General features: G+C 46.2%; 1 protein-coding gene across 6 annotated transcripts in view; it reads left to right on the forward strand.

The window, feature by feature from the left end:
• The window catches only part of LOC146809066 (uncharacterized), a 461,119-nt gene that overhangs the window by 348,218 nt on the left and 97,601 nt on the right, over positions 1-15,300 (forward strand). For all 6 annotated transcript variants that reach the window (XM_085615871.1, XM_085615870.1, XM_085615869.1 and 3 more), the window contains one exon: positions 1,948-2,047. In XM_085615871.1, the coding sequence (XP_085471997.1) occupies positions 1,948-2,047 (100 nt within the window). The remainder of the gene's footprint in view (positions 1-1,947; positions 2,048-15,300) is intronic.

Here is a 15,300-nt window from a genome sequence, read left to right on the forward strand (position 1 = left end):
TAGCGCCTGTTTGTCGCCGCTGCATAGATCGTTAGCATGTCCCAGATTTCCACGCATCGCTCCGACACAGCACCCACAGACCAGAACCGTCTTGGAATCAACACATCACTTCCCCCTACAGTCGTACTTCGACACATCACTCCTGCCTGCTGCAGAGCTGTCGCACATCCCCGCCAAAGACTCAGGCACCGACCCATCGCTGTGCTTTCCGGCGCCTCCCTCCTCAGTGGCTGTTTCATCTTGTAGATTTCGACACATTTGAGGTTCTTTGTTTAAACATCATGCATCCATAGAGTTCTATGATCAGAGCTGCTTAAAACCTCTTAATATTCATATTTTGAGTTGTGTATGTTGGATTTTTATCGTTTTGCTCTTGTTTGGTTTAGATAAAGATACTTTGTTTTTCTAAACTTGTGTGGTGTCCAATTGTAGCGTTTTCACTGTGTTATTGTGTGTGTTATGTAGAAATACTGTACACAGTGCCTTTGATATAGGCCTGACTGTTTGTGCCAAGCTGCCAAGGTGGTGAGCAGGGATTATTTTGGGTGTCTAATGTCCTTACTCTGACTAGAAGGAAGGGTCCCTACTTTGACCCCCATTTCTAAAAGATAGCTGATAAGTAGACAATTCAGGAGGGCTATGACAGAGAGGTATAATACTGATTGCCAGAGCAAGTTCAAGAGGTAACGCTGAGATGAGCACATCCAGTCAGCAAGAAAGCAACATTAATATGCACTGGTAGCTCAAACTCATGTCTGCATTCTTCATCCTTTCAAGCAGCCACACACCAGTTCGTCCTGCCACATGATGGGCCAGATGTAAAATCAAAGATCTAAGGGGCATATCAGCAAACTGGCGATGACAAATTATCGCTGCTTTAGCATTCGTTTTCGGACGAAAAGTGACGATAATTTTATCGCTTAATCATCAAGGTCATGCTAACGTGTGATTCCTTGCTTTAGCTCCCTTTCCCATAACGCCCACCTTTGCATCTCTAATGAGATGCAAAGTGGGCGTTCCATCCCAAAATAACTGGAGAAATGTCGCTAACCGTCATTTCTCCAATTATCAAGGGAATCGCTAACAGGTATAGTGATAAGAAAAGTAGCGTTAATCACAGTTAACGCTACTTTCCTTACGCCTGCTTTCACCCTGACTTAGCCAGTATATCCAATGTAAGGTGGATATAATGGCTAAGTATGCTCTGCCTTACCAGCAAGCTAACGCCAAAATGTGTGAGATTATCGCTGGATTTTCAGCGATGCTCTCACTTTTGACTGTTAGCGCAAGGAATTTTATCGCTTTTGAGATAAGCGTTGCTGATAGCACGCTATCTCAGTGATAAAATTACACGATAGCCGGCGATAATTATCCCAGCGCTAAGTGCGCTTAGCGATAATTATCGCCGGCCCATGCAGATATGCCCCAGAGTTTGCAGGCCCCCTGCCAGGTTCTCAAGTGCAAATTTTGAACCTTGGTAGATAGGTATGAGTAAGGCATTTTTCCAAAGGCAAGGCATTCTTTGCACAGACAAATTCTTTAAGAAAAAGCTCATGTAAAAATTATTGGTACAAAGATTCATAAATGATACATTTTGTCAGTGTTCTTCGTGGCATAGATGCAATGAGAAGATAGCTTTGATGAGCTTGAATCCTCTCCTTTACATCCATCCCTCATGTAGATGCCACAGTTGCCTTCCTTGTTTTGAACCAGCAGCTCCTTCTTCACCATAACTCATAAAGATGCTGGTACATGCTGGAGATTTATATTCAACGAGAATGTCTTACCCACTATATGTTCATCCTTCTAACTCCTACAAGAAGCATCTTGTGTCTTGTCAGAAGATGCCTGTATTATTAAAATAGCTGCGATGACGTTGTGTTATATCCAGATTGTGCTGCTGAATTCCACAAAAGCGTAACTCTAGTACTCTCATTTTCTCTCCAGCGAGTAACAGCTCTTCAACTGTCCTTCTCATCACCGGAGCTTTGGTTGCAGTGTTGGCAGCAGCAGTTGGAGCAATTCTGTTGACCAGGAGATATCTGAAGTACGTATGAAAACCGGTGATGCACTGCTCAATTTTCAATGCATTGTGCTTATTTCTTAATTTGAAAAATATGTGAAAGGACCCAAAGTTTGCTCAGAAGCTCTTAAACTCATGCCTCTTTCATAAACTACCAGACACTCTCTGTGCCTATATCTCACTCTTTCAGCTGAGACGTTTGGGCTCTGGACCAGGGCCCCAGCCTTTCAGGGGTTCTGGGATACACTCAGCTCTTGTTTGCAGAGAGCCTTGCTCTGATGACCTCAAATAATTCATAAACAGATTGTTTTAAATACCTTGTTTTAAATACCATTTTTCTTTAATTTATTTTTAATGTGGGTGATGTATGAAAGTCTATTACATACATTTTGCAGAGAAATGCTGTATTTATGTTTCATGCAACATCTATAAACAAAGAATATTTTCATATCAAAACAAGACATCACATATAAGAATTGGGAGGGGGTCATAGAGATTATTTGCAGTAACCATAGTGAGCTGCTGTTGTGTTACAATATTGAAAACACAGGTCACTATTCCAGGATATTAGATGTCAGCACAAGAATTTGGGAATGAAAGAGCTGAAATTGGATCATAAACTCATAGCTGTTCCGAACAGGGCCCCAAAAAAGTTTTTGCTCCAGGGCCCCCAAAATCCTTGAGCTGTCTGTTAGACCTGCCATCCTTCGAGTGGTCTAAGCCCAGAGGTTTTGCCTGCTTACCTCCCGTATATTGCTGATTCCTTTTGTTGGCTTAGAACTTACCACTGTTGTGTAGTTCATACAAATACATAGGACTGCACATTTGTTGGACAACATAAACTGAGGGATTGGTGTCTAGACTGATTTCTGACACCCCTACAGGATATGTCCGCCTATAGACCAGCTAGCTCACAGTACCACTATAAGTCTCCGAACCCTACCAAAGAGCGAATAGTTTCTGGCAATCATTGAACATGACAACCCTTCACCTTTCATGGTTGGTGGAAACAGTACAGCATTTTTCGCTCACTGGGTCTCAGAGAGGTACACAAAATAAACGTTGGGGACGTTTTCAATAAGTATTTTGTGAACCTTAGTCATTCTAGTATAAAAGATGTTTGCTGCAACAAACAATAGACAGAAGCAAATGTAAGAGATTACAAGCACCAAAATCGTAAATAGAAGCTAGAATTCTACCATGGTGCTAAAACAGTGAACATATGCAGGCATATAAACATGACAGCAATCAAGCATACTCCTACTATGCGTACCCTACCTAAGTATACCTCAATGTACCTAGCATGTATGTGGGTGTGAAGATAAACATCCCCTATGAAAGAGCCAACCCCATTACTTGATGGGAGAGAATAAAGGACCCCGTCTTGGTCACGGGTTGGACACCCAGCAAGGAATGTCAGACCACTGCGTGTTGAAGCTTCAGCGTGCAGGGACCTCCGTGTCAGTGTCAGCTTAGAAGCATCTCCTCTTTCTTCCTAGTGAAGGTGTAGTTCTTTTATACCAAAAAGGTAGCCTTGGGGGGGGTTCTACCACAATCGATATGTTTTGAGCATGATAATATGGATGAGGCTGAATCAATAATTGTAATTATGCAAAGTAGCCCTGTCACCCTAGGATAAAGATAGAAATTACTTTTGTACACAGTATGTTAATCCTATTATTTAAGTCTTGTGCAGGGTATTTGAGATATGATACTAAGAATCCTCATGCATAATAAATTAGGCTAGTTTCAAGGAAACCAATCAACGTTTATTCAGCACCTAACTGGGTAAAATGTCAGTGCTAGAACCATTATGCAGAGCAAGGTAGGACAAAGGTGAGCAAAAGGCTACTTTGCTACTTGTGCCTAGGTTAGAAAACATAACACCACTATTAACCAGTGCTTCTCCCCTAAAACATGGTTTGTTTGATGTATCCATGATTGGGAAATTAAGCTCCTGGAATTGAAACCACTTGAAAAGAAGTGCTGAGGATTACTGCTTGCTACACTGCTACTCTGCTACTCTGGAAGACTGCTGTCTTGCTGCACTCTCTGCTGCCGGCTTGCTCCCACTGGTTGTCCCGTAGCGTCCCTGAGGGCTAGCTGATTGGCCTCATGTTCTTCAAAGAATCAGGGACATCAAGGTCTTTAACCCTACTCCTCTGCCTGGGTCATTGAAAGTGACTCCAGGTGCTTGCTCCAGTAAGATCAACGCATCCTCTACTTCGACGAGCAGAATCGATGCATCACTGCCAAAGGGGGAGCAGAATTGACGCATCACACTTGGGGCCTGCGCAGCATCTCCAGAACTGCTGCACTGACCACCACATTTCTGCCACTACTGAAGAACGATTGACACATCCCTTTGATAAGCGTAGAGAAACCCAGCGCATCGGTTATGGAATCAACTCATCACGCAACCAACACTTGCCTTCGGAAACCGGTGCATCGACCTCAACGCATGGAGAAAATCAACACACCTCTTAAACTGCAGAAGTGACATTGATGAATCTCTTGTTTGCAACAAGCACTGAGGTACTTTTGCTCAGCGGGCCCTGCGAGGGTCCGGTAGAGAGCCTGCACTGCAGTGGTGGGCAGTACGTTTTGGAGGGAGGGTGGTAGACAGGACACACACACACACACACACATTCACATAACACTCACAGCCAGGCATTCACACGTGCGCACGAACACACAAACACATCCATTCACTACACTCTTTACCAAACATTCCTACATACACACACGCACCAAAAATTAATTTAAAAGAAAACAAAACACACTCTTACCTGCAGCCAGCTCTGCATCGGAGGTTCCAGTAGGCTTGGGACTGCTGCCTTCCCTCATTGGCTGACCTTAGAGGGAAGGCAGCAGTCCCAATGTCATCACAGAGTGGGATGGGGTCAGTGAGACTGCTGACACCTCCCCACTCTGTGCTAAAGTGTCACTGATTGACACTCGACCCTGGGGACTTCAGGGCTTAAAACAGAAGCACCCAGGTGCGAGGCAATCAGTGACGCTACCCCTATTCTCTGAGGGGAGGGCCTCAGGAACCTTTGCTAAGCTGAGGACGTCACGCCCACAGGAGCTGTGACTTCCTCAGCCAAGCAAAGTTAAGCTCAGGATCCAGGAGCCTGTGCACTTTGCGCATGTCTGGCTCCTGGCTGTCTGAACTGAAAGTGAACAGTGTCGGTCAGGCTGACCTGTGTGCAGCCTGACAGACACTGTTCGTGAGGGGCAAAAGGTCAAGGGGCACAATGAGTGAAAATGATTAATTTCTCCTAGTTTTTGCTGTTACTATGTTTTCTGCATTCTACAGCACACATGGAAATGTTCAGGAAGGTGTCCCTTGCTGCACATTAACAATAATTCCCTGCAACGCAGACCCCATTGCGCCAGGGGGCAAGGTGGCCTGGGTTGGCGTTAGACAGCTAAATATAGGGTCAGCGCTAGATGACATGCAGTCGTGCGCCATATTATTGTACATACAGCTCATTCCCTGTGTTTTCAGAATGTCGGAGCACGACGTTACCAATGTGGCTTAACACCGCTCTCCGACATTCTGTGTGTAAATATGCCCCCTAATTTCTAACAAGGCCCCTGTCTTTCAGGTTCTTTTTCATCGCTGCTTTCTTTATTTACCATTGTTTTTTCTACTTCCTCCTTCTTACCCCTTTTGTGTTTTTCTCTCTCTTGCTCTGTCAAACTTTGACAGTCTCTAAAGATTAGTGCTTGGTGGGCACCACCTGCAACCACAGGCTCGTATTAAGAACTGATACTACTGAATAAACTAAGTATATATGATATTTTGGAACCTATAATTATTTTTAATTATCTGGCAGGCTTACCTGCACCCCCAAGGGCCCCTTCCAATCAATGGGCCTGTTCATCTGGACCAGAAAGCCTTAAGGTTACTAGCTTCTGGACGAAGTTACGATTTACATCTTAACTACATTATTTATAATGCAGAAGCTACATAGATGAAATGACACAGATCATAAAATGCCCCTCTAGGTATTTAAAAGCAGCCTATTTCCCAGTAACTAAGAAGCTGATTTTCTGCAATGCTGCAAGGGAAGGTCATTCCTAGATTCATTTTTTATTTTTTTGTTTTTTTTTACACATTCTCATGCAGATTTATGCGCACAGTAATTGCTTTTTTGGATAGGTTTACATACTGAACTGGGGTGCTCCAATTTGCATTCAGCTTATTATTTTGTCAGTTTTTCTACCACCTTATTTCCATTCAATTAAAGCTTGAATTACCTAGAACATTATTTACATGACATCTCTGTGATGTTTTTTTTGTCAACTTGTATAAGCGTCAATAGAAGCTCTCGTGCATTTCCAGTATTTTAGGCAGAGGTATTGCATTGTACTGACGTGCTAGGAAATGTCAGTACCACCACCCCACAAATCAGTGAAACACCTGTAGTGTCTTGTGAGTTAGACTGACAGGACCCCTTTGGTTCCTGACGGACACCGCAGAGTAGTGACGCAAGTATTTGGGTGTGGTTAATAAAATTCATGCACAGAATGTCCAGTTGACGGTTATCCTCTGAGGAATAACGACGTGTAGTACAGAGCGGAATGTGTTGTAATCATTCACATGCTACAGAGCTGGGGAGGATGCTACAACTGGCGATGAGGATGGGATACGTAATCCGAATAACGAAGAGTGTTCTCCCAGAGAGCTTGCAAACTGCTGGTGTTTGCCACATTCGCCTCAGTCGAAGTGAAGATTGACATTGGTGTATGTCAAAGCGCCACTCCAGCCAGTGCACAGTTTTCAAAGGAGACGAAGGCCCTACAAAGAATTTTCCTTATCAGCAAGAAACCGGCTGGTAAGGTCGTGAAAGAGGTACTGCAGCACAACACAATGCAGAGCAATAATCCATATGGAACAATAACGCTTAAGGCAGCAACAACCAGGTACAGAGAAGTTCTAAAGGCAGCGACAGTCATATGCAAGGAAGCTACAGAAGAGAAAATAGGTAAATACAGATTGTATTATTGTGCTTAGCAGAAGCTGAGTAAAGTGAGTCATCTGACCTCAGAAGCGAGCCAAGTGAAAGCACAGGAGTTGTGCATACAGAGCCTTTGGTACTTGAAACGAACAAAGCAGAAGGCCCCAGGTGGGTTTCGCACAACTCAATGGTATACAAGAATTTGAAAGTCTCCAATTGCTACAGGAAAAGATGACATATGACATCAGAATAGCTGTGACAACCCTGAAGCAAGCACATTGTTGAGGCTTACAGATGGAATGAATGGTGCAGATCCTAGTGGGCAGCAGACGGTGCTGGACAGGTCCCCATTCTCAACATCAGTGATGTTCGCAACTGGTTAAGACGCCGCCGCATTCCTGAAGCCACCGATACCATGCGAAATAGCCAAGAAGCAGAATATTGGTGCCAGATGGACATCCTAGATCAAACGTTTTGGCAGCAAGACTCTTAACAGGCACACAACGTTATGATCACATTTCCCCTTCACTCAGAGCCCTCAACTGGCTCCCTATCGAAGCAAGGATTCAACTGAAAATTGCATGTATAACACACACAACTCTATGCACTTCTGGCCCAATAAACTTGCTGAATAGGATCAAGTTATCAGGGGGCTGAAGAATCTCTAGAATTGCTAAATTCCTCATACTAGAACCAGCCAGATTAAAAAAAAGGAGACCTTTTGTCGATTATGCTCCAGAATCATGAAACTCCTTTCCACCCTCATCAAGATCAATTACCTCAATCAGGCTTTCCAAGAGTAAAGTCTTACTACCAAAAAGCCAAGTAGCATGAGAGAAATCATCTGAGATAGGTATTCACCGGATTCCATACAATATACTATTGTTTTTGCCTGCACTTCAAAACAATACATTGCAACTCTGGTGAAACTGTCATTTACTATATGCGATATTGTGAGAAACCAGGACCTGTTTGCAATGTCCCCCCACTTTTTGCCCCCATTTTGACTACTAGATGTTGTTTTTCTAACTCTAATCGTGCCCTGGGCTCTGCTAACCAGACCCAGGGCATGTGATCTGATTAAAAGTACATGGCAATTAGGTATAATTACTATTGGTACTGACAACCTACCTGTAAGCCCCTAGTATATGGGTGAACATGTAGGTTTAGCAGCCCAATAGATTTAATGTACTTTGGTGTCTACTAGTGTGGTGCCTGATGTCATTTTAAAATCAAGCCCTGCCTTGATGGCTGCTTTTACAGGTAAATTATGTGCACATTTGACTTTTGAATTGAAGGTACTTCCAAAGTCTAAAACTACCATATTTTACATATGTCAACCCGAAGATCTCCCCTAGGCTTCCCAAGGGGTATGGTGCCTTGTAACTAAACAAGGACATTATAAAATATGTTTTATAAGCCCTGGTGAGGGGGAAACTGTCAATTTAGCTTTCCCCCACTGTAGAAAACTAGCTCCATAATTTAACATGAGAATAGTTAATTTAATAATAAATATCGACAGGAATGAGCTAGAAATGTCATTTGAAGACTCAAAATGATAGTTATGATATCGCCGGCAAATTGCCACTGTAAGATTTATAGTAACTATTACAGAAAAGAAGTTATAGAACGTTCTTGTCTGCCAGCCAACAAAAAGCCTTCCAGCTGCTCTCTCCTCATTGGCCAGCCTCTGCTGACCAAAGCTATCTTAATGAGATGTGAAGTGGCCTGCTAGAGAGACAAAGGATTTCCTGTGGGTGGAGAACTACAGCTGCAGAAGGAAAAGGCAGGTTAGGGGTGGAGTGGCCAAACTGGACTTCAAAGGGAGACTGATGCTTTAGCACAGGACAGGCTCACCCCCACATCCTGCACCCCAAGCCACACAGGACCCCCTGTAATTAGAATAATGAAGGTCATGGAAGGGGAGTGTTAGAGAACCTTAGCCACACCAGTGGGTTGGTTTAGCTAGATCTAACCCTCCAGAAGAGAACATCTCCGTTTTAGATTTTTGAAAAATTGTGTTTTCTAGGGCAAGAATATGTCAGACTTTGGAGGAAGTGGCCATACATGACGGTGGCACTCTGCATTCCATTGGTCAGTGGTCCCCTCTGCTTGATGACCAGGAACACTAACTAAATATAGGACAATTGGCAAGCAACTCAGATCTACTGCCTAAAACAACAAGGAGAAGAAAGACTGCCCTCTTGGAACCCCAATCTGCACCCAGTGGACTGCACTCTGAATGACTTGATCTGCTGCACAATCTGGTACTACAGCCCAAAGGACTTTGCCTGGCTTCACAAGGATTAAGTAGTAGATTCCCTGAAAGCTACAGGTTACCAGAGCCCACTGGCGGCAATCGATGCCAAGATGTCTCCTTCCTGGAGTGCGTCCAGTGGACTTTTAAGGATTTGACCAGGTGCATTGTGGGAATTGTAGTCCCAACACCCCAAGGGCCATCTCAGAGCTTCTCGACCAGTGGATTGGTGATTTGGACACTTTTAACTGACAAGAGGAGCTTCAGGAAGAAGCTCCAGAACTTTGGAGACTTTTAGAGCAACTTTTGTAAAAAGTTAGTTACATTTTGAGAGTTGTAGACCCCAAGAGGCATACCAAAGCATCTGAACCCTAGGCTGGTGTGTGGACCATTTTCCTGTATCAAGAAACACTCCTGGAAGTAAGAGTAAAAGTATTACATCGTGGGTGACCTGAACTCTGGATTTTGTCACGGACCAGCAAGACCTTTCTCAATCCCTTGAGCGCTATTTCCTTCAAATTGCTAGTTTCACTTTTAATCTTTAATGGTTAGTATCTCTTGTACCCTACAATGATTTGGTATCACTTTGGTGTCATTTTAATCTTAAAAATACAACCTTTTCTTTAAAAATATGTGTTGGATTTTAATTGTGTGTTATGTTTTACTTATTTAATGTATTGGTGTTTTTAAATGCTTTACAACCCAGTCTCCTGAGTTAAGCCTGCCTGCTTGTTGTCAGCTACCAAGGGTTGAGCAAGGGAATAATTTACTGATTACTTGACTAAAATTTTCATTGTATTTGTGGTCTTATTACTAGTGGTAGGTCCCTACTACTACTAATAAAACACTTTCCAACATTTAGGTGCCGATTCCGATCCGTTAAAAATAATTTGCGTACGACCCGTATCCGTTTTTTTTTTACGTACGAGTCGTACAAGTACCGTACAAACTGCCAAGTACGATTCGTCCGTGAAAAATAACTACGAATAGCGTCGGGAAAAGTCTACGAGAGTGCGTCGGAAAGTTTTTACGTCTGAATATCGTCGGGAAAAGTGTACGAGAGTGAGCCGGACATTTTTACGTGCAAATCGTAAAACACAAGTCCGAGCGCGCAAGTACGATCCCGACCATCCGTCCGAATACACAATCGCACGTAACATGGCCCGTACGAGCCAACACAGTAGCACACATGTACACGGGTAAACTTATGCCCATGTACGAGCCGTACAGCCCCCCACCCCCAAATATGTCAGCACTGTACACCACCCTGTCCGCACTGTACCCCAGCCCCGCAACTGTATGTGCCGTACCCCCCATGTATGCGCCGTACCCCCCATGTATGCGCCTTACCCCCCTGTCTGCACTGTACCCCAGCCTGCACCTGTACGTGCAGTACCCCCATGTACGCGCCTTCCCACCCCTGTACGCGCATCACCCCCGCATGTATGCGCCGTACCTCCGCATGTACGCGCCGTACCCCAGGGCCGCACGTGTACGCACCGTACCCCCACCGCATGTACGCACCTTAACCCCCCATGTACGCGCCGTACCTCTGCATGTACGCGCCGTACCCCAGGGCCGCACGTGTATGCACCGTACCCCCACTGCATGTACGCGCCGCACTCCAACACCATACCCCAGCACCCTCACCCAGCATCGCGTATGTACGGATCGTACCTACGCGAAAAATACTCTTACAAAACCAGGACACTGTAAAACAGCACAAGGAGGGTCAATTCGACTCGCACAACACCACAACACACGTCTACATGACAAAATACATCTAAATGACTGACCTGGCATATCCAAACAGGCAAACAGAGGCCCCAAATCACAACCACCTCTTATAACACACCCACCAAAATTCAAACACAGCCACACCCAAAAATGGACCAATAAAAAGGGCCCACACACACAACCCATGAGCCTTTGCAACAGATCCACTGCTGCCAGACCCCACTGAGAAACAACTCCACATTACTCATACCTCCACTACACCTTCACTCACACACCTTCACACAACCTCCTCCACAAACATCCCCCTCTTCACATTCACGCACACACTGTCACATTCACACCCAAACACCCACAACCATCCACACCCACACCCACACCCCACACCATGCCCACAGACAAGAATCCAAAGTTCACAACGGCGGAGCTGGACCTCCTTGTCAACGAAGTCATCAGTCGAGCCACAGCTGTTTGGAACATTGGTCAGACAGACCAGCATAGCTGAAAAATCTGCCATGTGGCAGAGAGGATTGTCGATCAGGTGAATGCTGTTGCACCCATCCGAAGGACCAGGCATGAATGCCAAGCCAGGTGGTACGATCTGCGCAGGGCGGTCAAGAGGAAAATGAACGAAGAGTATGCCCAGAGTAACATCACTGGCGGTGGGCCCCCCCGCAGACCCATACACTATCATCCCTGGGAGGAGAAGGTGATGGCCCTGCTACCGCCGGTGGGAGTACATGGAGTCGAAGGAGTTGCAGAGCCTGGTGAGTACACAAACAACTTACGTAACATGGGGGCAATGGGGTCCACACCACATATACACCAAATGCATGCACCTTCCCCCAAGCACTCACCGCACACAAACACACTCAAAAACCACGCTCATGCCACTAACGTCACCATGCACCCTTCACAAATCAAGGCAAGGCCATGTCCAAGGCTACAACAACCACAAACACTAGACTGGAGGTCCGGGAGGCTGGGCCCCACACAACACATTGTGAAAATGAGACGCAGACACCAATGCCCTCAGCCCATATGGCATAGGTACATACCCATGCACAATGCACAGGGACTGGCAAAGTACTGACAAGGTAGCTGACACTTGGCCCTGCTGTATGCAGCACAAGGCCCTCCTGGGACCACTGTACACTCAAACACCAACTCCACAAGCACAGGTATCTAGCACAGGAACTCGCACTCACTGTCATGCCAGCATGCTCCACGAGGGGACAGACACATCACCTGGGAGACCCAATGACAACTCACACTACACAAAACAGCAGGCCCGGTCACAACCCCCCCCTAACACAAGCACACACCCCCGGCAGGCAACGGATTTACACACTCCCACAATGGACATGTGACACAACAAGACCAATCCAGAGCCAAATAAGCATCAGAGCCAACAATCTACACGTCAGACACTCAGGAGAACATCCCAGTCTGTCCCCCCCAACATACCCATCCTCAAGTGGACATTGAGAGGAATGCTAGGCACATCCAACTACCTGGAGGAACTGTGTCAACTTGAATATGTATGAAACATAGATGTCTCATGAAACGCCATTAACATTGTCTCTCTCTCACACACAGGGCAACGTTGTCGATCTCCCCCCAACACTGGGGGGGAAAGAATCACAGTCCCAGGCTCCGCGTGAAGACGATCCCACCGGCAGCGACGACTCTCACCACTCCGTGGATGACCCCGACCAACCTGGACCCTCTGGTGCCCAAGCCCCTGCAGCACCTGCGTCAGGTACATCTGTGCCAACCACCCCCCCCCCATTCCTGCCACATCCCAGGACACACCCAGGAGCCCTGCTCACACTGAACAACAGAGCCAGTCTGACCAGGAGGGACAAGGTTCTCCGGGCACCCAGGAGGAGGCAGGCAACCCTGCAAATGCCATCCCTCAGGGGTCCCGTAGACCCGATGTGCCCACAAGGGCAGGCCAGGCTCAAGTGGGCAGGGGTGGTGGGAGTGGAGGCAGGCGGAGGCGCGAACCTGACCAGGCAGCTCAGGACACCGGTATGTCACACATACGCAACACCCTGGACTCATACCGGCGTGACACCAGAGGCATCAACCAGGTCGTGTCAAGACTCTCCGAGATGCAGGGGACCCTCGATGAGATTAAGAACCTGCAGGTCGAGCATCATGCCAGTCATCAACACCACCAAGGACGGATGGAAGCAAGACTGGCTGAGCTCCTGGTGGTGCACAGGGACATGAGCCAATCACTTCGTCAGATCGCCCAAAGCATGGGCAACCCTCCCTGTGCCACCAGGCGTAGACCAGCACCAGACACAGGGAGGGAGGAGGAGGAGGAGGAGGAGGATTCATCTGACGGAGCCTCCCCAGCATCGTCAAGGCCTGCATCTGAGGGTCCCCGGAGGAAGGTGGGTCGTCCACGGAAAATACCGTGAGAGTCAGCAGACCATCCACATCTCCCAGGTCACCTGGCCTGGCACCTGGCTCTCTGGCGCAACAGCAGCACCTCATCCAATGACATTCTCTGCCACATGGACTTGCTGGTCACAGTCTGACCAATGATGACCAACACTGTGCCCTGGACTCTGATGACTTCCAATGCCAAGGAGACCATCTCCCCCTGTGAACTTTGGATTCTATTCCCCCGGTAGAGCACCTAATTTCATCTACCAAAACACGTACCCCACGCATCGCATAGCTCAGAAAAACTCTTCTGGCAGTCATCAGAACATGGCAGAGGATTCGAAACATCTTTGCACGTGAGAGCTAACAAAGGCTTTGCTAACAACGAAAAATTTGGGATCCATTGTCTGCAGTATGATGTGATACCCAAAAAGGCACGTACTTCTCTTTGAGTGTTTGGCACAGTCATTTGAGCAATTGCTCTAATTCGTTCTGGGGTCAACCTTCTTCCCTCCTTTGACAAGAGATGACCTAAATAGGTTACCTCTTGGCAACAATATTGCAGCTTAGAAGGTGACACCTTGTGATGTAAATCGGACAAATGCGGTAGCAAAGAAATCGTAGCTGCTTTGCAAGTTATTTTGTCATCAGCAGCCACTAGAAGATCATCTACGTACTGGATCAAAGCAGCCCCGACAGGCAATACAAAGGTATCAAGCTGGCTTTTCAGAGCCTGACTATATATCGAAGGACTTTCACAATAACCTTGAGGTGCGCGCTTGAATCTGAAGCTACGACCACCCAAGGAGAAACCAAAAATGTCCCTACTCTCTTCTGCTATCTGGATGCTGCGGAACCACAATCTTGTTCACTTCTCTAAGATCAATTACGAAACGATACACAGGAGGTTGGGAAGAATCGGTACATTTCAAAATCGGCAAAACAGGACTATTACACACGTTACCTCGTGTTTCTTCAATCACACCCTTCTGGATCAAATCATGGATGATCGCTAAGAGTGCTCGTTCACCATCGCTCAAAATTCGATACTGCGGAATTCGCGGTAACCTAACATTCGGTCTGAGCTGAACAACATATGGGGGAATTTCCAGAAGACCCACATCATTAGGACCCGTAGCCCAAAGAGATTCGGGGAGCGAACGCAATTCTTGTGCAAGCCTATCTGTCGCCACATACATAGGAGAGATCACTTTCCTGCCCAAGGTAAGTTGTACTCCCGATGGGGAACAATGCAATATTGCATACAATCGTTTCAACAGGTCCAAACCCAGCAAGTAATCACCACAACCAGTAGTCAAAATCAACGGTGCTTCTAACGTATATGGTCCAATTGAAAGGGACAAAGGACTAGAGACTGGATTACGAACAGGGGCGCCAGAGAATCCTACTGAGACATTAGTTAAGCCAGACAAGGGTGCGCCAGGGAGTTTAGAATGTATGATTGAACTTTTTGCCGCACCAGTATCCAACAGAAAAGACTCAACCACACTTGATAAAGCTACTGAAACGTAAGGCCCACTCGGATCAACTGGAACTGACACTACTCCCTTTCTTTGTCCATGGCTATCCTAGCAATCATTATACGCAGTACTCTCGCCCTCGACATAGTAATCGTCTACATGGTACTGCGGAGATCTATCAGATTGCACCTTCGATTGGTCAAAGCAATTAAGAGAACTTTGTGACGGAAGAGAACGCTCATTCTGAGAAGGCGTGACACCACGTCCTCTACCTCTAGAGACTTGTTGAAAACCACGACCTCTCTGAACTGGCACACCATTCATACGCTGTCGCAAAGCAGGGCACTCGTTCTTATAATGACCCTCTTCCTTGCAGTATGCACATTGATTCAATCCTAACAAGGGCCTAGAAGCGAGATACTCCGGTCTCAGTTGTAC

Source organism: Triturus cristatus, chromosome 7 (genome assembly GCF_964204655.1).
Source record: "Triturus cristatus chromosome 7, aTriCri1.1, whole genome shotgun sequence".
Classification (NCBI taxonomy): Eukaryota; Metazoa; Chordata; class Amphibia; order Caudata; family Salamandridae; genus Triturus; species Triturus cristatus.